Raw genomic sequence first — 21,555 nt, 5'->3', positions numbered from 1 at the left:
TGAGAAATTTCTGGAAAAAGCAAAGCTTGCGTTAGGGCACAGGAAAAATCTCATTGGAATCCAGCTTGACAGCATGCAGTTATGAAACTAGAAAATCTATTTTTTCCCCCCCAAACAGTGGCTTTTGTACTTGCTTTTTCCTGGGGACTGGAGCGCAAGAGAAGTCGTGAGGTTGACATTTATCGTCAGAGCAGTTTGAGGGCTTCCTTGTGGTAACCGATTACATTCTAGTGTTATATGGCCCCCGTGAAAGGGGGAACATTACTTCCGTTAGCATCTCACTGCGGGGTAGGTCCATAACAGTTATCCCGTGTGTTTTAGAGTTGCAGAAATCTGCATTTGCAGAAATGGTGACCCTGCAAAGCTGTCCGCGCTGTTACGGCTGAGCCTGCCTCTGGCCGGAGCGTGCACGCACAGCGTGGAGGAGGCAAATGTGCTGTCATGGCTGCTTGCTTTAAAAGTTCATTGCCCTTTTATCTAGAGCAAACTGTCCTCTGGGAGAGCTGGTACTGAAAGGTAGATGAACAGACTTGATTTAAATTTGTTTTTAGGATTTTTGCATGCATGTGCAGGAAAGCTTTCGGAGGAGCTGCTCTGGCCTTGACTCAATGTGGATGGGGCAGGGGGGCGTTAGCTTCCTGCTCCAAGCAACTTGGATAAGCTTTTTTTATTTTCACCTTGAAATATAAAGCAATAATGTAGTAGAAGACACTTGAAAATGTTTGCTCTGTAGAGGCGAGGTATCACTTACAACCTCAAGATATGGGATGAGCTGAGAATAACAAACTTCCTGTGCTGATGGAGGAAGATGATGAATTGTGTCAAAAGAAGATTTTGAAATAAAATGGCTGTTTACCCTTGTTATTAAGCTTTGGTTCCTTAGAGGTACTTATTTAAACTAAGACTTGCTGTTTTCTTCCTGCTTCTCCCTTCACTGTCCCGTGGCATAATTGTAATACTGACTGCGGTACTTCCTTTTTGTGGTGGGCTGTCCTTCCCAGAGCAGACTGCAGGGAAGTGCTAAGTGGGAAGTAAAGGGATGGAGAAGGTGAATTCTTCAAAAACACACAAACGAAAAGAAAACCTCAAACCCACCCAAAAAACAAAGCAAAACAACCCCACCCATCAGGAAAGTAACTATCTGTAATGATAAAGCAAATTAGGAAATGCTAGATAAATGTCTTCAATTGCTATGCCATAGTAAATATTTTCACATTTGCTCTAGAGTGAAAGAAATACATGCAAAAAAATACATAAACCTATTTAAAAAGTTTTTTCACATTTAATGTTCAATGTACGAAAAGAACCGAAGCTGAAATCCAGCCTTAGCTGTCAGTTGCCAGCTGTCTGGAACTACTGCACCAAAGTACCTGTGGTTGCGCTTCCCATAGCAGCTCATCCAGTGCAAAATCCTGATTTGAAGTATTGATTTGAATTTTAATAACATTTAAATACAATAACATGACATTTAAAAATAACATTCCAAAGGGTGTAATTAATGAAATGACAACGGCTATAAGGTCAAATGTTACTCCTCTCCTGGGCTACCTCTTTTTGCTATTAGCAGGAGGCTGAATTTAGGTATCTTTTGGAAGCGTTTTGCTTTTCTGCATCAGTATCTGTTGGTAGGTTCCTCCCACATTAAGATTGTGTAATTTGGCACAGAGTTAAGAGTTAATGTTCAAACATGGTAAGTTGCTTCCTTTCTAAAGCTCTCCATTCTTTGGCCTGTAACCAAACAAGGGCTATTTAGCACCTTGCCAGAGAGTTTCCTGTTTGGGAAACTGTTAATGTGAACTTTATGGGTGCTTTTCTTAGGGAAACATGTTTTTTTATGTGCACTTGTCGTGAAATAACAGATATTACCAAAAGCGTACATCTGATTCTCTTAAGTCTGGAACTCTGCGGTAATAGTCACGTTGTTCCTTGGGAGCTGTCTGGGGTGTTGAGGTGTAATAGGCTGGGAATAAATCCCAGCTGCCCGCAAAATTCACGTGGTTGCATTTCTCCCAAGACTGAAAGCTCGCTTGCATGCTGAGGAAAACCACATACGAGTGCCATCTGGGGACTTCTGCCAGAAAGGGTGCTTTGAAGTAATGGCCCAAATTGTCACGTGCAACACGGAGAGGGACAATGGCATGTCTGCCTCAGGAATAAGCTGGCTAGGACCAAATAACCCTCTCGGGGGCTTCTCACTTACCCCACTCCTTGAGCAGCAGCAGAACTGGTTTTCCTGCTAAACGCATGCACTGGAAAAGTAGAATTGCACCCTGAGGCTAGCGTTGTCATTTAGTTAGGCTGACATCTTGTGGAAGCCTTCCTAGTGTATTAAGAACAACAAATAAGCTAATTTTACTTGATGTAGATGTGGACTGCCTGACTTTCTTGTGCTGGGAGCTTGGAGGATGGCAAGCCGTGGAGTTGCAGGTGAGGCTGGGGCACCTGGGATTTGCAGCCAGGCGCATGACACCATGCGAACAGACAGCTCGCCCTTCTGCCTGAAGAAATGAATGTGTTAATTTTTGCTGGATGTCAGCACGTTGGGGATCACGGGAGTATTTGCTGCTTTTTTTGCTACAAGATAGCCTTCATGCTGTGTCAATAAGGCTGTGAGGTGAAGGAGACGAGCACAGACGTGTGGCTGTAGCATTACTGTGCATGTACTGTCACTTGGGATGTGCTACCATGGAGCTGGGTTAGCGGTGAGCCCCGAGAAGTGGACACACAAGAAAAAGGCACGTCCAAGGCGATGTACTTTCAACAGATGTGTCCAGCTCTTCAGGCTAGCCGCAGAGCTCCTTCGTGCGACGGTGGTGGGAGGGATGGGACAGGGCACCATAGGTTGGGTGTCAATTGTCTTCCTGGGAGCAAAGGACACACGTATGCTGCAGCGTGGCGTGGTGACTGTCGCCTCCCTGACTGGCAGCTCTCTGCCCCTGGCACTGGTTGCACATTTTGATTACTCTTTGCCCCTGCAGAAGCACAGGAGTCAGCCTTCCCCTCTCCATCAGTGCTGAGGGGAGCGTGGGGCCACCGTGGCTGCAGCCCGGCAGTGGGGAGGGACGTCGGGGTGGGAGCAGCACAGCGCAGCAGGCTGTGCCAGAGGGGGAGCCCAGGCGTCTTTATTCTGATTAAGGTTCTTGCTGAATCCTAGACGATGCCATGCAGCCTCCATGCTTTGGTGAGCTATGGGCTTGCCATGGGAGATTCCTTCCTGCAACAAACCAGTGTATAGTCCTGCTTCCTCAACCAGCAGACCTCAGATATGAAAACACTGCTGAAATTCAGGTGTGTCATACTTCGCTGCTTACCCTTCCTGGTCTTGAATCAGCACTATTATATCTGGAATTTGTTTGCAGCCCTAATATCATGGTAATGGAGGGGTATGGCTGGTTATCCTTTGTAGACATGCAATTAGGCTAGGTGTCAAGGCAAGAATGAAGCATGTGACAAACTGAATCTGAGCACTAAATCTCCTGCCTCCCCATGAAGCACGGCTCAGCAGTGGCGCGCTGATGTACAGCTGCCTTTGCCACTGCCTGCCCAGAGGAAGGTATGCCAAACACTCATTTTTCACTTAGTAAATCACCATCATTAACCACGATGCTGCCTGTTGTACAAACAGCTCAGAAGACAATTCACAGATTACCTGAAGCAGAAACCTCTCTGCGAACCATCTTTTTCAGATAACTGCGTGGTGGGTGGCAGGCAGGGCAGTGGTGGCTCTCGGTCATGCAGCAGTGGCACATCTGGCTCACATCTGGGTGCTGATTTGGGGAGGATGGATGCTGGGCTCTGCAGGGGTGGGTGTGCTGTGAGGGCCGGTGCTGGGCAGGAGGCACCATTTCTCTCAATAGCTCTGTGGTCTTAGCTTAACCTAAACTGATGATGAACTGTTGAGATTAACAATGAAAGTTTTTGATGTTTAGCTATAAAAACATGGCTTTGTGAGTAACTCATTGTAACACGTGCACTGCTGATCCTGGTGGCTTTAAGACAGCATTCGTGCACTGCCACCATTGTGCTCTGTTACCTTTAGAAATCAGTTGGGGTTAGATTTTTAACATCAGTAGCTGTAGGAAAAACTCGGTTTGGGGTTTGGTTTTTTTTACCATTTCTCTCAATAGCTCTGTGGTCTTAGCTTAACCTAAACTGATGATGAACTGTTGAGATTAACAATGAAAGTTTTTGATGTTTAGCTATAAAAACATGGCTTTGTGAGTAACTCATTGTAACACGTGCACTGCTGATCCTGGTGGCTTTAAGACAGCATTCGTGCACTGCCACCATTGTGCTCTGTTACCTTTAGAAATCAGTTGGGGTTAGATTTTTAACATCAGTAGCTGTAGGAAAAACTCGGTTTGGGGTTTGTTTTTTTTTTGTTGTTGTTGTTGTTTTAATTCAGATGGCAGGCCTACAAAGGGAACGCTTTGTGACAGAGATGGTGATTCCACTTGCCTCCCTGTATACAAATCCCCTTTCTTTGCTTTAAGCCATTAAAACAAACCCTAGTGGGGATAGCTGTGTGAGCTGGAACAGCAAGATGCGACAGTGACTGCTTGTATTGCTTTCCAAGCAGGGTAGCAATGATGGTGGAAGAGCAGAGATTATGGGAGGTGGGGGAAATGAGCAATTTTTAACACCAATTCTAGCCTCTCTGATAAGGATCTGATTTAATTTAAAGTAAATTTGCACTGTGGCTGAACTTATTATCCCTGATACTGGACAGAGCTCTGGTATCATACTGCAAAATGACTGACATGGTCAACATGACCCTATTAAATCTACTGAATCTATTAGCTGCTTACTGACTGCAGAGTGTGTGATTCCCTCAGCAGAGTTTTGTGCTGAATATCTAAAAATCCTATTAGTAATCTGAATATTCAGCCTTTGTTATTGCGAGTCCTCCTAATCCCATGGATAAGAGAAGCTGATAGCTGGGATGTGTTGTGCTGCCAGGTCATTAGTTGGTTTCTCAGTGAAAGTTTACTAAAAAATTGGTCCTTATTTCTAGTCTAGTAAGGGTAATTTGTTCCAGTAACCAATTACCCAGAGGTGGTAAACTGTCACTTGGGGCCTTTAAAACACGATTTATTACTTGAGAGAGAGAGACTAGCTCAAACAGGACTTGTTGAGCTGTAGAGTGGAACCAATGGGTAAAATTCATGGGGCGCGTGGGAGCCTGGACAAAGTGACTGTTGTGGTCAAGGATCATCTTCAATGTTTTTATGTGCCCTGGAGGGTTCGTGCAGCCGCAGGCTGTATGGCTCTTCATGTGCTCCAGCGACCACTGTCCCACTAGCTGCCTCCACTTGGACCTAATTGGCCCCACAGTTAGTGTTTTATGTTTCATTTTATGCAAAAAGGTCAAGAAACTGCAGATGGGTAGAACTTGACATCCTTGTCTCCGGGCCAGGACCTTGGTTAGAACTGGCTGCGATGATTTAAGATGTTGATGACAACAGGGGCTCTGTAGCCACAGAGGTGCGAGCGTCTGTCGTGTTTGTCCTGTTCCGCCCCACTGCACCAGCCCTAACGAAGGAGCCTGGCACTTAATATGTGCTAAATTGTTAAATTACCGCAGCTAAATTAGCAGGGCGTTTTATGTTGGAACCTTCAGAAGGAAATTCTGTTAATATTTTTGACGAGCTTCTGTACTAAAATTTCTGAATGCCGACAAGGTGGAAATAAACTGGAGCTGCCTTGCTAAAATCTAATGGGTTTAGATTCTACAGCTCTTTCTGTGCTAATATGTGGTGTAGCTTAAGAGGAACGGATCAACAGTATGAAATTGGTGCTGCTTAGGCTCTAATGTATGCATTGCGTGCTTTTCAGGGCGTTTTACGTAGGACTGCCTGTGGTCTGGTCTCATGAACTGAGTGGTCATTAGTGGAAGCCATCTCAGTTTTCCTCTCATCCAAAAGGCATCTGGTCCTCGTGCACCGAGGCTGTTCTGGGCTGTGAAGCCAGGGACAGCAAAGTGGAAGTGATGGGTGGACTCGTTTCAAAAGAGTGCTCTTGCTTCGCATTAAAATGGTAATGTAGGGGCACCCAGGCAGAAGTAAAATAGTACTTCTTGGAATAGCTGAATGTTTGGCTTTCTGCATAATAGATGAGTATATGTCTTAGATCCAAAGATATTCCTGGGAAAAAATGCCCGTGTGTACAGGGGGGTGCCATGGGTTCAGTAAAATGGTCACGTTGCAATAGGTAAACTGGTGTGAAAGCATCAGAAAGAGCATGCAGCTGCAATTGCAGGTTTATGTCTCACAGCAGGCATTTTGTTCGTGCAGTGCCAGTTGGCAGGTTTCAGATTTTCGGGTGAATCACCCGCTGCGAGGAGCCCGCTGCCCGCCGTGGGGTGCAGGCAGTGCCCACCGCCACCAGCGCGCTTGGAGCTGTGGCTTGGGACAAAGTGATCGTGTTCAGTGCAAGCTGAATGGGGACTTTCTAGCCTGACTGCATTTTGGTTTTCATATCCACCAAGCATGGGAACAGCAAAGTGTTCAATAAGTAAGTAGCATTAATCTTCACTTTATTTAGAGACTTCGGCTTTGATTTTTGAATGTGGAATGAAGAATGGGCCAACACCAGGTCTGCTGAAGGCTGTGGCATAGTCAGAATGAGCTCCTGGTTTTAATTTCAGTCACTTTTCAGTTACCTTTAGTGCTAAGAATCAAATTACTTGATCAGGGAGGTGACAAATCTTCAATAATTCATTAAACTATAATGACATCACAACATCCTAATCTTCCCCCCCATTTTGTTTAATTTTTATTTCTGCTGTAGAGTGGACTCCATATTTTAGATTCAAGGCTGCTCATCCAGGTATTTCAAACCAGCCTGTCACTTGGACAATTGATAACTGGCATACCCTCACTTTAGTGCCACTAAATGGTTTTTCTTCTCAACAGGATAATTATATTGATAGTGGCTTAGAACTTCAGAAATTGGACTGTGGTTGCATAAAGTGTGTTTCAAAACTCTAATACAAGCTATATTATGCAGGAAAAAAAACTCCCAGCAAAACCAGACCACCACCATTGTTTTATCTAACACTCCCAATTTGATACAAATTAGGATATTTTCGACTTAGTGCCTGCTGAAGAAGAGAGAGGCTGTCACTGCTTCTTGGCCCCTTGCCCTCTCTTTAACAACAGGGCTAATGCGAAACTTGCTGTATCAAACCTTGGTGAAATCCAGCTCTCAGCGGGTGGGCCTGGATACTTACTTGGAAATGTTGGACTTCATCCCCGACAAATGTTTTATAAGGATTTTCCCTTTAAGATAATTGGGTTTTGGCTTTTGACTGCCTGCTCAAGAGCAGTCTTCTGTGGTAGTTGGGTATGAAGGTGTTAAGGGAGCGCTGTTGTATTGGATGTGCAGCCCTGTGGACCGCTTGCATGGTGCTCATGCCTGCAGGTTGAAGGCAGCGTGTGAGATGTTTGCCTTGGGCGATCTCAACAGCCGAGGCCATAGAAGGTTGAGGATTGAAGCAGGGCTGTTCTGGGCTCGATGCAGTGCCAGCCGTGGCGTGGTTGACTGAGCTGGCAGAAAAGAGAAATCTAGAACTCGGAGGTTGAATATGGTCTCCAGCTGATAGGGAGCAAAAAGATGTCTAGATTTATGAAACCATTCTTTTCTTCTGAAAGAAAGCTGAAGAGTGTTAAAGGTAAAATCTTAAGATGTCAGATGTTTCTGTACTGCCCAAACTGGCCAGGAAGAGAGTGCTTTAGCAGGGAGGTGGAGACTTTACTTCTAGTGTGCATAATCACTTAACCAAAAAAAACCCAAAAAACAAACAAACAAAGATGCTGACAGTGTACTTGAATATATTGGTGTTACTTTGAGACCCTGAATACCCGTTTACCTCTTTGTCTCTTGTTTTTCAGGCTGGACGCAAAGAAAGAAGTGATGCACTGAACTCTGCAATTGATAAAATGACCAAAAAGACCAGAGACTTGCGCAGACAGGTAATTAATATATAAAGTTGATACTGTTGAGACAAACGAGTGCATTCCTGCATGTTTGCCCTCTTGGAAATATGTTATCTGTTGGTTTGTTTCCAGTGGGCAGTGGGCTTGCCCGCTTGTATTTAGCGAATTAAAAGCTAGAAGCTTCCAGTGCCTGGTTCACAGGGAAGCATGGGGTGGAAATGTAATCCCCCATTAACTGTGTAATAAAGATGTTGGATTCTTAATCATCCTTGTGGCAAGAGAGAGTTAAAAAAAAACCCCACCAAACAAAAACTACTCACATTTTATGGATTTTGAACATAATCAGGTATGTTTTATCATTCTGATGGTATTCATGTCAGAGAGCTTATTTTCTTTGAGGACTGTATTTATGTAACAACAATCTTTTGTCTGTTTGGTTTTTAAAGCAATATATTCCCCTTTCAAGTAAATGTGAATATGGATCAAGTTTGCTGAAAAATGTTTTTATTCTAGTAGAAAAATAAAAAAGTTAAATCAGCATGTTGTTTAATCAGCTGAGGGAAAGCAGCAAATTTACTCAGACAAAACCAATATGAGCTGCTAAATCAATGTTTGTGGCCAAACTGGTGACTTGCACTTATATAACTAATCCAGTTTTTAAAGGAGATTTAATTTAAATTGAAGCAAAAAGTGTATAGACAAGACTTAGTGCAGGGAAAGCCTTGACCACACAAAGGAAAAAGGATCAATGACAAAAGTACTTAAGCTTTACGTATTAATACAGTAAAAGGAAAATGGCAGTGGAACACTACTGAAAAATATCTCATTCTTTTCTTTTTCTTTTAGCTCCGCAAAGCTGTTATGGACCATGTATCAGACTCTTTTCTGGAAACAAATGTTCCGCTTTTAGTATTGATTGAAGCTGCCAAGAATGGGAACGAAAAAGAAGTTAAAGAATATGCCCAAGTTTTCCGTGAACATGCCAACAAATTGATTGAGGTAAGATGGTACAAATAAAAATTAAATTATCACTAGTTAAATTAAGGCAAAACTAGGCAAAACACATTTTTCAATTCTGTTGAAACAAATAGCAAATTCTGTAATAAATTTGCTTTTTAAATTTTATTTTAATGAAGTTAAATACAATTTAATATTTAAATATTAAAAAATATATGCTTATCAAAAAGCAGCAGCTACTGTTACATAGCCCATGTAGTTTTAGATGTTATACAACGTGTGTATATTACGCTGTTACCTTTACTTGATTTGTTAATTGGAGATGGTGATATGAAGTAAGGGAGACTGTGACATGACTCTCCTGCCTGTACAATTTGACCCGTTCCTTGAAGCCTGGAGGTTTTTTCTTTTCAGTACACTACTAGTGAATATAAACAGGCCTTTTATGTGAAGACTTGTAGAATGAAAACCTGCTTGTGTGTTTAAAGAGCAAACAATGGACAAAGAGAAAACTCGCAATAACAACAAAACTGATCCCTGCCACCTTTTTCTAATAAAAACCCAAAGGCTCTAAAACGGATGTTACTCCAGACTAGAGCTAATCTGTGCGAAGATCAGCTTAAATGGGACCGACCTGTCTTAACTAAAATACATTGAAGATCATTAGTCTACTATTAAATGTAATAGTTTTCCAACAGGCAGCGCATTCACAAAGAGCAACATATGTTCATACCCTGTATTCATAGATACATCTCGGTAACCTTGTCCTCTTGCCGTTGTTTTCGCATGAGAGTTTTGTGCCTGCTGATGCTAAATGCCAAGGAGTAAACATCTATAGGTATTGTTGAAGAAACATGTCACTAAGAATAAACTTCACAAACTCCTCCTGTGCACTTCAGTACGCTTTGAGGCATCAGCTGGCTCATGTGCTTAACCTCAGCAGCTACCTGGGAACAGTCAGATACTGGTTAATGTATTTTTGCTCTCTTGGTATCACTGTGTTTGATAACTGAGTCCGTGTCGCCCAGGCTCATCAGGAATACATTCAACACAGCTTGACAGAATTAATTTACTCAAGAATAAGGCTTATCGAACATCAGTAACAGTAGTTTCTGACTCTTGCTCAATATATTTTTCTCACTTTTTTAAAGCCTTAGGGGCTGTGAGCGTGGTGTGCAACTGCCCGTAGTCTGGGATGCGTCAAGCTAGTCCAGCTCTTCAGAGTTGCTGTCTAAGCAATGAAAATCCTTAATTCTTTGAAAGTATCAGTTCTTCACTTTTGGTCTGCTGCGTTTCAGTGTAAATGCCATCCTCATATAGTTTCAAAGTTATTTTATTCTAAATTTTAAGTAACTAACATTGTTTGTTTGACAAAACAGCAGGCGGAAGACAGTGCTGCTGTGCCCCTGTCTAGGCAGCAGGATACAGCCGTGCCATGTGCAGTAGTGGGAACACTTTGAAGCAAGTTCTGTCTAAAGCTTCCCTTCTTCATGTTGCAAGCCTAATTTATCTAGAAAGTTATTTTTAGGGCTTCTTTACAGGAGAGGTTGACTGGCATAACAATAGCAGTGCCTATTCTGCCATAGTTCTGCCACCTCTTCAGTGAATGTGTGGTGTCCACACATGGAGTTTATTGGCATAATTACAAAGGAGTAATTGTGTTGCTCTCTCCGCGAGCTTCCCTCCCGCCCTTGCCAGGTGAGCCCTTACTCCCTGCCTCTTCAGAATATGTGTGCTGTCTGAAAAGCTGAACGGGTGGCTGGCCTCACTGGCATTAAGAGCAGTTTTTACTGACCTTACCTTGTGTGCAAAATGCCAAGCTGCAAATGAGTTTTACAGAACCTGTATTCAGCCAAACAGTCTGTCTTTCCAGAAAGACTATTCCCCTGAAAGTATGCATTAAACAATATTTCTGACTGGCATCAAAAGGTTCTGCTAAAATGATATGCTGCTGCAACAACTTTTTTGAAGGCTTGCTTATTGCTTTTGCTGTCTAAAATGTAACTATAGCTATAGAGTAGCATGATCTAGATGGCTTATAAACCTCTTCCATGAATGTAGATGGATTAATATATACGCTTAGCTTCAACAGAAGGGGAATATTACTCCTGCAGAGCCCTTGTCTCAAGGGGATAGAGTGCCACCGCGGAGTCGTATGCGATGTCAAATTTACTGTGAAGGAAGATGGGTTGGGGTGGGTTGCACTTACAATGTCTCAGCGTGTCTCTGCCAGAATGGAGAAGGATGTTTGTGAGTTCCCATATGATTCTGCTCTCGGGCAGAAAACTCAACTGCAGGTATCCAGAGAAACAATAAAAGATTGTGTAAGAGCAGAACAGAAGATGTTCCACTTGGTGAGATGAGAAGTGATTGCTTCCACCTGTTTTCAGTGGAAGATAAGTGTGCTGGGGAGCTTATCGTAACTACCCTCAGAAGTGCTGCTGAGTGACTCAAGACATCAAATGTGACAAAACAGCTGCAGCGCAGAATGGAGCTGTGTTGTGTATCACGCCGTGATTGACAGGCTCCTGTGTTTTAGATGTAGAAGAGAATGTGTCCTTTCCTTTAATACTAGGCGATGGGAAGAAACGCACTTAAGAGACCTGCTCTGCACTTGCCAGATCCCCATCTGAATTAGTGAGAAGTTTTACACCTTGGATTTAATACCCCTTTGTCCTGTGACCTGGAGGAGTCAGTGCTGCTCTCCTGGTGAACCAGCCACTAGAGGGGACTGTAATTTTTGTTTTGTTTTTTTTTTTTGACACTAAACTGTTGCAGGTGTTGGCTAGATGGGAGGAGTGGCAGTGCTGGTTCTGCCCTGGATTACCATAGGGAGTTCTTGCTCCTGCAGTGCAGAGGTGTTTATGGGCCCTCCGAGTAGCTGTAAAGAGATGCAAGCACATGATTTGGGTAATTTTATTTTGAAACATTCCCTTCCTGGCAGCAGAGCACTGTCTGCTTTGTGGTTCCTAAAGTCCAGGCAGCCAAATTTGACTAAAAGGTGCAATAACCACAAAAATCTGATTTGCCTGCTGGGTCTGTATCTTCTAGAGAAACCATACCAAAGCCGTGTCCCAAAGGGCTTCCATCTAATTTGTTTCTCACGTAGTAAAATAATAACCCCCTTATCCTGCCTTTTGAAAACTGAGTAATGGTAAAATAGTAAAATGAGACTTGTCTCAGTTGAATAATACTTTTCAAAGATAGCTTTCAAAATTGCTCTGTACTAACAGTCCATTAACTAGCTAGCACTCTGCCTGAATTTTGTTAGAGTTTAATTCAGGAATTGAGAAACCAATTTACATGCAGCACACAAGAATAACAGAAGAGACAGCATTTCGGGAACCAGTGTAGGAAAAAGTTAAATTCACTTCTGAACTATGAAAGTCTTCCTAATTTACGGATTGTAAAGTATTTACTTGCGTTCCAGTGGTTTTTATGATGGTAGGTAAAGTAGCCTTGGGTCTCCAACCTGTAACTTTGCTCTTGAGGAAAGACAGCTTGGCATTGGCATCCTTAGATTTAATGTTCCTCCCTAGAAGAAACTAGGCTGTCCTGCAACTTGGTGCTCAATTTTAATGATGTCACTTAGCACCACACTGACTTTTTGTTCGTCCCAGTCTTTGAAGTGTGCTTGTGCACAAGTTGCCTTTGTACTGCTCCCTGTAGTCACTGCAGTGACTTCTGGCTGTTCTCTGAAAAGTGAAAAAGCCGTAAACGTTAAGAAGAAACTTTTGCTACACTATTGAATGCTTTGACAACCTAACTTTTATTTTTCTAATTTGTCACTGTTTTATACTGTGTAGTTTTAATGGAAAAGTTTTTCAGACCTTAAGAAATTAGGTAGTTAAAAGTTAGATGAGGACAGAGTCCAGGTTAAAATCTTCCAGTAGCTCTTTGTTTGCTGAAGAATATTTTGGAAAGGGAGAGTTTCTAATTCCTTAAAACCAGCAAATAATCTTATCTTGTTCTGGAACCCAGTACCCGTGTGTCAAATGTTTTTCTCAAATTTTATTTTTAAGTCTCTTTCTCAGAGAAACTTTGGTAAGACCAGGGAGGCAAAAGCTCTCAATATTTCATAAGCATCAATTTTTTTCCAATTGCTTTAATTTATCTCAAAAGACTGCTCTGTGCCTTTTTTTATGCTCTGAGTTGTATCTTGCATATGGAGAGATGATTTTCTCATCTTCAGTGAAAACCCATGAACAGATGCAGACTGCAAATTTATTTGCTTGGAAAGAATCACATTTGGGCACTTGCAACTCCATAAGCTATCCGTAGCCTCTTGCACTGACACTTTCCCCTTCTGTTGCCCTAACTGTCTAGCCCGACGTCCTAGAGTAATTCTTCAGACCTCAGTCGAAAAATACCACTCTCTAAAAGCCCAAAGCCTTGCACGCTTGCAACATTTTTATTGCAATTTATCCTGACTTGCCCATACTTGCAGCCTATATATTCTTCAGAGAGTCTAACAGCTGCAGGTTTTTTTTACATGTGAAAGGCTGTTAAAAAAAATCTGAAGTGGGTAAAACATAGCTTCGGTTTAAAATAATAGCTAGCTTTTGGACTTCAGACACAGCAAGGGTTTTGAAAAACTGAGGCTTGCCTGAACTCTGTTCATGAGAGAGAACTTACCCGGGCATAGCTAGTTACCTTTGTGATAAAGGTATGCACTCAGTGTTTGTGCATTTTATACATTTATTAAAAATGAAGCATGGAATTGAAGTATCCAGCAGATCTAGAAATAAATCTGGTCTCACAAGATTATCCTTTGTGTCTATTAGCCACCTGATTTCCAAAGTTTGTACAAAGTTTATAAAACTAGCATCTTTGGAGGTGGGAGTGGACCGGCTTTGCTCATTCTTTAAATATTCTTTCGTCATGCTTGCCATCAAAGGTATGTATCAGTACTGAAAGACAGAGATGATGTATCTTGGGTGAAAAGTGCAGACAAGCATAGCACTTGACACCCAAATCAAATATTGACTTGGAATGTTTTTCTGAACCTTTGGGTATATTAATCTCTCAAAACTTGGCATTTTCCAGGCTGGGTCATTATCAGTCATTACCGTGGTATCTGAGCACTTATTTTTCCTGTTCAGTGAGCTAATTCACAGGGGGGGAAAAGACCTGCAAACTCAAGGTTGTCTTTTACTTGCTTTTAATTTTAAGGTAATTGTGTATAGCAACGGAAATGTCCTTGCGCTATGGTCTGGAGAAAAGAGGCAGGGTTAGTCCAACTCGAGACTAATTTCCCATTTTAAGATGGAGAGCAAAATGTCTTTTCCAAAGAACAAGCACTTTTTCTGTAATTTGTCTATAGATAACCTTGGCAGCAATTTAAAACAAATGTCTTCAGAAAATGACCAGTATAACTCTAATGTGCCCTCTAAAGTCTGACACTCTTCAAGAACCAATGCACTTTCCTTGTAAGTTCATTTTATTAGTCAACTAATTCATAAATAAATTAAATTCTACTTGTAGAACATGCTTTCCTTACATTCATAATCAGTAAAGTAGGAAAGCCTCAGCAGAAAAAAAATTCTTCCATTTTCCAGCAAAACTGGATATACAAATTTAATACATCATACATAAGTAAAGGCAAGTGACCTTTTAATTGGATAACTTTTGTTCTTGTAAGGCTTTTTGTGAGGCCAATCTTCTAATGCCACACCAAATTATGTATGAAAGGGTCTGTAGAATGCTGGTAGAGATTAAAAATCATGTTGGAAGAGGAATAAGAGACTCCAGGATAATCCTTCTATCCAGATTTCATTATAAGTACACATGGGACAAGCAAGATAATCGGTAACCTGACAGTGAAACTGATGGGAGAGATGAAGTGATTGAAGATGAATTTGAACCCTCGCATATCTGGACAGCGATCGGGGTGTTCGGAGGCATTCTTCTATTTGAAAGTCATCCTGGTTAGCTGCTGCTGCATGGAGGAGAGGCATTTCTGCCATACCTTTTCCATAGGGGCACTCATTATGTTGGATGATTGTTAAGAGTGTGGGGCTTGGTCTTTAAACACTTGGGCCAAGGGAGATGTGAAGGGTGTAGAAGTTGGAAGTGAATGAGGTTGTGGTTTGGAAAAATGCGTTAATGTCCTTTTACCCCACGAGAAACAGCCCTGTATTTACTCTGTTCCTTTTTCCTTTGGAAACAGAGAGAAGCATTTGGGGAAGGGGGAGTCTCTAAAAGAGGTCAGGAAGTATAAGCCCGGTTGAGTATAGGTGCTGTTGACATGACGTCTTCAGAGGGAGGTAAAAAGCAATAGAGTCCTGGCCTATTTCATTTTTCCAGATATTTGAGTCTTAATTCCAACAGCATTTTAAAGTAGCTTTTTAGGTACAGCTTTTATAGATGTGGCATAAATGTTTTAATTCTTGATATATATAAAAGCCTCGATACATGTCTGGATTTTCATCATCTTAGTCATTAGCAATATTGGAATATTAGTCATGTACTGTCATCAAGGAGTTGCCTGAAGTCTGTGTAGAGCTCATTCCTCTTACTATTTTGTCACCTTCTTCAAGAGCATAATGTACTTACAATTGCCATTAAACTTGCCACGAACAGTTGTCTGAATCGCCAAAAACTGGTTTAAACAGCTAATGATAGGCACCAAGTTGGAAGCCTTTAGTAAGACCATAATGCAGCATGCTCTGAGTGATAAGCAAAATGAGATCGGAAAGAATTATGATTTCTGCTTTGATAAACAGAGAGGCTTTTTTGGATAAGGATAATTATTCAGGTACTGTCCAAATATCACTACTAGAAACACTTTATTTTAAAGAAAAACATTTGTGTTGCTAAGAAGCAGCTAAGGTGAGGATTCGCTTTGAAAGTTTTAGCTTAAGATCAGATCTGCATTACATACCAGTGGTGTGATTTCTGTCATGGTAGCTCAGATCGACTTGTGTAACTAATGTGTTTTGTGCTTATAACAACATTTTATCACTTTAGCTTGTTTGTCTGAGGAAGGAATAGTTCCCGTGCCAATAGTTACATCTGCTGCTACAGCTGCATCTATGAGGGGCACGGTGCCCACGTAGCACACTGGTATTCCTTTACCAGCTCTGCTCTCTGTCAGGTCTATAGAAAGGATAATTTACCAGTCTGGAAATAAAGGTATTCCTGTACTGCTAGCATTTTACTGCCGTGGATATGTTTTATGCTATAGATGTATTGGTTCCCTTCAAACACCTCTTCCCCCTCTTTGATGGAAAAACTTTCCTGTTGGCAAGAGGGAGAAGTGCTCTCCCTTCTGCACTTGCTGCTCAGTAAATGGAGCCCAGTTCAGTTTGTCGAGATGCACAAATTCTGGGTTTGCCCAACAGTGTGAAAAATTCCCCTTCTTCATGAAACCTTGACAACAGGTGGAGTTGCACTCTGTTGGAGAAGGACATTTCCTCCGGGTATGGAAGGCGCTCGCCAGTGTTGAACAGAGCTTTTGTGGGACAGCTGTACCTAGAATGGCACCAGGTAGCTGGAGAGGTAGTTGGAGACAGCTCGTTTAGGCTGAGAGCCAGATGCAAAGCTGTATTCTTTAGCTAGATTTTTAGACACACAGACACAACTTAAAAGGTGCAAGTTTTGAGATTTGATCCCAAAAGAAAGGTGGTTACCCATGAAAATATTAAGCAATTGCCTCAATATTATAGGGAGCAGAAAGCACACAATATATTGTCTCTGATCCCCTTCCTCTTTCAAGCAGTTGCCAGCCTGTTGAAATAAAAAACCTGAACCCCCCGTTTCTCATTGTCTAAAACTTTTGAATCAAAAATGGAAACATTTTGCTTGCCAGTTTTGTTCCATCTAGCTGAAATTTCCCCTCCATGTGTTTATAACCAGACTTGAAATTAAAATTGCTCTCGTGTTCTGCATGAGGTTGCAGAACTCTGGAAATAGCAGTTAGCTCAATTTTAGTCCATCGATCCCCTCAGTGCTTTACGTCTGGAGTTTTTCTTTGTGGCTTGTTTTAAAGATTTTTACTATTTTAAGTTAATACATTGGGGTTCTGTTGCCCACAACAAGCTCTTGCAAGGTACATTCTGTGGAGCTGCAGCCACTTGCAACTACTTAAGTCATATAAAATCAGAGTAATTGACAGCGTGACTCCCGGTAGCTTGCTCCAGAGTCCCTATGGACTTGAACCAAAATTCTCCTGCCGTCCCTACATGCATTAAAAAAGTGAAACTGTTTTCTGTAATTCATAATTGGCTATGCCTCTGCAAAACTAGTGAGTTTATAGGATTACAGCTACAATGCAGACTTCTCCCTCATGCAGTACCTATTAGGACTGGACATTAAAATGCTCACATTTGTCTTTAATATTGTAGTGTATGAGTGAATTAATAAACGTATGGACTTACTGAATAATAAAAGCCTTTTTTGAGGGATGGAAATTACATAATTGACACATCTCTTCTGAGAGTCCTCAGTTGCCACTTAGTTTTGCCAGAACAGTTGTTTCTGCACATAAAGTAATTTCCTGGGCTTTGACCGTCACAAAGTGAATCTGGAGTGTTTTCTTAATGTGGGGGAGGAAGAAATTAGATGTGTTGTTATTGAATTTTGTGAGAATATCAGATACACTTTCCTTTAGCAGGTCCTCAAGAGGAAAATGTTGAATTGACTGCCTGTCCATTCTTTTTTTTAAATTATAAAATAAAAATAAATAGAACAATAATTTGAAATTTTGAAGTTTAATCAGAAATTAAAATGCCAGGAACACCTTTGAAAAGCTTTGTTTCCATGCTGTTTAAATTCCCAAATTTTCTGTGTATAAACGAGTATGTGTGTCATTTTTGCACAGGGGCTTGTGAGCATCAGTTATGAGAGGATACTGGTTAATGTTAAACTGAAAAGTTGAGTTTTTCAATAGGAAGACCATGTGAAAGCTCTTACTTCTGCAATGCTATTTTTACAGCTGCAGTTGCAAATGAGAGTAGTCAGACTCTTAGAATTCAATTTGTGGATGTTTGTCTCCTGCATAGCGATACATAATCCTTATTTATAACAATGCTGTGTGGCAGAGACAGCTCTGACAATTTTAAATTATGCAATAATAAACACATTACAGACCCTTCCTTGGATTACACCATTGCTGGATGATTGCATTCAGCACCCATTTAGGAGGGCTTTGTGTATTTGACTTTCTGAAGAAGCTGTCCTAAAAACATGACCTGTAAACAAGGAGGAAAAACTTGGTGTCGCTTCTCTGAAGTCAATCCAGGTGCACGAAGCAAAGACTTTAATACAACCCTTCAGGGTCAGCCTTTGAAATCCTTGAAAAAGAAGATGTAATGAGTTAGAGAGTATAGTTCCTTTTTTCTCGTGTTTTTTGTGTCTCTTACTGAGAAAGCAATTTTCAATCCTTTAATAAACAGTTCCATGTAAAGTAACCCCTCTACCTAAGCTAGGATGTCAGTGCAAAGAGAAAGTTTAACAAGTACAAAGCTGTAGCAGTATGTCTCGATTATTTTCAACAGTGTGATTTAAGATGATTAGCGATGACCCCAATCTCATGTAGTTGAGGCTGCTCTAGTCTTTGAATTGCTGGAAGATGTGGCTCCTTAGTCATTATCTGAACAAATTTCAAGTTAAAAAAAAGAAAATAAAAACGCATTTCAGGTGAAAAAGGTAAAAACTGTGTCTTGTCAAAGGCGGCAGTTGTCTACAACAGCTGACAACACAAACAGACTGACAAATTGTCACTAATGGAGGAAAAAACTGCTTTAGAAATGTCAAGATTTTTCCTGATTTAAAATTAGTAAATTCTGAAGAATCAAAATAACTAGAGTTTGAGATGGAACCACTCTGTGACAGATGGCACAATATTTTTTTATATTGGAATTATACTTTCCTGTTGTTAACGTAGTCTCGATTGACCCTTTGCACTGAGATGGTGCCTACCTCTAGAAGGAACCATTAAGTAATGCCTCCTCCAAAGGCACCATCTCATCTTGCGGAACTCTGATGTCATCGTTAATACCAATCAGATTTGAGTTTCAAAAACTGATCAGTGCATGAAACCCACTTTCCAGATCAGTTCGTCCAGCTTTGAGTTTTACTGGGCACCAGCTCATTAGTTCAGTTTGTAGAAACGTCTGTGTCTGTGCACTTCTCGCTACTGCTCGGTGCATTTGTCACTGGGGGTAAATTTGAGCTCATTCATCTAAACATCAGCAGCTGCTTTGGGTCCGTCCTGCCTTTTGGGATACATGAAGCCATCTCTGGGAGATGGTTGTATACTTTATGAACTATGAGAGCCTTGATACTGCATCAAAAAGATGCTTTTAAATTGGCCTGTCAGTGCTGCAAGAGGTCTCTCTGAACCGTGTCAGTCTAATTTCTCTAGTCTGTCTTCATTCCCTATGTATTTTAAACTTTTTTCAAGAGATTGCTTGTTATGGCTGATTACATTATTTGAGATTTTTTGTCTCCTTTGCCTGTGCCAGTGGTGCTTATGTGAAGGGGCTTGATGATATTGAATGGTAAGAATGAACAAATGCAGCGGGAATTCAATTGCTATTTTGCTCTCAAGCACAAGTGTTCTTTCTAAATCAAGTCTGACCGCTTACTATGTCAGTCAGCTACGTTGTTGGAGACAGAGAAACGATTTAAGGGAAATTTTTGTTTGCTTGAGGTGCTCTATTTTATTTTGAAGTTTTAGAAATGTATGGTTTTGAAGTGCTCTGCATGCTTTAAAACAAATTTGGCCGTAGTTGATCTTCATCTCAGCTGCAAAATCCTAGGTGTTATGTGTACCTGTCAAGTAACTGGCCAGCAGTACCCTATCCTCTCTACAGACAGGGAGTTTGGAGTTATTTGTCAAATATCACACAGGAATTATTGATGATTCAATAATCATTGATGGGTTGATTATTGAACCATATGGTTCAATATCGTTGAATAATGGGTTCTTTCAGGTACTCTTAAAATTAAATTTCTTCATCATACAACCATCCACCTCAGCTGGTACATGCAATTTTAGAATTCATGCTGTAGAGCATCTGATAATTAATGACAATTTAAAATACCTCATTGTAATGTCATTTACAACTTGATTAATTAGTTGACATAGCTCTTCTTAAATTTCAAATTTAAGAGGTTTGTGAATGTTTTCCAATAGTTTGAGAGAGTCTTCCCATGGATGCAGTAAATGCTGGATTGCTGTGAATTTAGGGCCATGTCCTGCAGCGCTCTAAAGTCGTCTCCGCTGCTGCCACGTCCCTGCTTTGCTCTGATGTTCAGCAAATAGTTTGCTGGGAAGTTTGTGTGCTAATCTGGCAGAGAAACTAATCCACCAAAGCGAATAGCTTTCTTTTGGACAAGCATGCTGAAATGAAGTGTTGAGATTTGGAGACGCAGCAGTAGGATGGGATGTGGCAGCCAACAGTTGGATTGTCTTAAACTGCCAAAGACCCTCAGTCAGGGAAGCACACACGCTTCTTTCATAAGGGTTGGCAGTCCCAGTCAGGCAATTTCTAAAGAAGAATTGCCATCAGTGAGGTATTCAGAAGAAAAATTACTGTTCAAAAATGACTGTGCAAAAAAGCAAAATTTCATCGTACCATGGCAGGGACACTCAATTACAAACTTCTTTGCCTCTCTGTATTCAGACAGAGCGGGGTTTCTGTGCGCTTGATTCATCACACTTGGCTTGAGAGAGAGCACAACATCTCCAGATATCGGAGAGGCTGATTCTGTAGTGCTTCAATGTCGCTTTTATTCAGCCCCTACTCAATAGAGCTTTGTGTTCTTCTCGCTCCTAGAGATTGTAACTGCTGCTGCGGAGGCAGAAATGATGTGGAAATATGGACCATAAAAAATATTGGCAAACTGGTGTTCCTCAAAAATATGACCTGTGCTTAAAACAACAGCAAAATCTTTATTTGACTTTTAAATCATGGCATCTTATTGTCTTTTGATTTTTTTGAGCCTCTAAACGAAAGCATAATATACTGCAGCTCGCTGTGAACTAGGGATTTAAGATATGGCAAATCTACAGGGGAAAAAACCCTATGTTCAAAATAAAATCCCTTTCTGATAGGGCGTTACAGAGAGTACAGCTGTTTGGCGGCAGTGCTGTGCAGAGAGGAACTGAGCTGGAGGCTGTAGCAAATGTGGTAACAGAAGGGAGGGAGAAGAGAGCCTTGGCTAAGCTGGGTGCAAGCTGCATGACCTTGCAAGGAGCTGAAGACTTATTGCAACTCCACCTCTTAATGTGTAGGTCTTGTCTACGAAGACTAGTGGAAAAGAAAGTTGAGGAGTAGGACGCTAATATTCCTGAAAGCTGGCAGAGTTTTCTATGTTGTGTTGATGCTGCCTGGTCTTTCTCTCAACTTCAGTTTGTTTTCATCCAAATATATGCCATTGCATCTGTTTACTTGGTGGTTCATGTTGGAAACATACCTCTCTTCTTGACAGCGCATGCCTTTGTCTTTTGCAACTTGATTTGGAACTGGAGAGAGGAAGAGGCTGAGTGCTTTGCAATGGGAACTTGCTTTTTGGTCCCAAAATTAATAATGGGATTGATGAAAAACACCGTTCAAGTATGTTGGCATGTGGTTGACGGTTTGTGGGACAGTAATGTATTCTGTGTGGGAACATCTGTCATAAGGGAATGTCTTGGGGAGGGGGAAAAGCACAC

General features: G+C 41.4%; 1 protein-coding gene across 1 annotated transcript in view; it reads left to right on the top strand.

The window, feature by feature from the left end:
- The window catches only part of CTNNA1 (catenin alpha 1), a 105,550-nt gene that overhangs the window by 48,370 nt on the left and 35,625 nt on the right, over window positions 1-21,555 (top strand). Inside the window, exons 7-8 of the mRNA XM_009273199.1 lie at window positions 7,893-7,973; window positions 8,784-8,936. Of these exons, the coding sequence (XP_009271474.1) occupies window positions 7,893-7,973; window positions 8,784-8,936 (234 nt within the window). The remainder of the gene's footprint in view (window positions 1-7,892; window positions 7,974-8,783; window positions 8,937-21,555) is intronic.

Source organism: Aptenodytes forsteri, unplaced genomic scaffold (assembly GCF_000699145.1).
Source record: "Aptenodytes forsteri isolate BGI_AS27 unplaced genomic scaffold, ASM69914v1 Scaffold351, whole genome shotgun sequence".
Taxonomy (NCBI): Eukaryota; Metazoa; Chordata; class Aves; order Sphenisciformes; family Spheniscidae; genus Aptenodytes; species Aptenodytes forsteri.
This window is presented reverse-complemented; position numbering and strand designations above follow the sequence as displayed.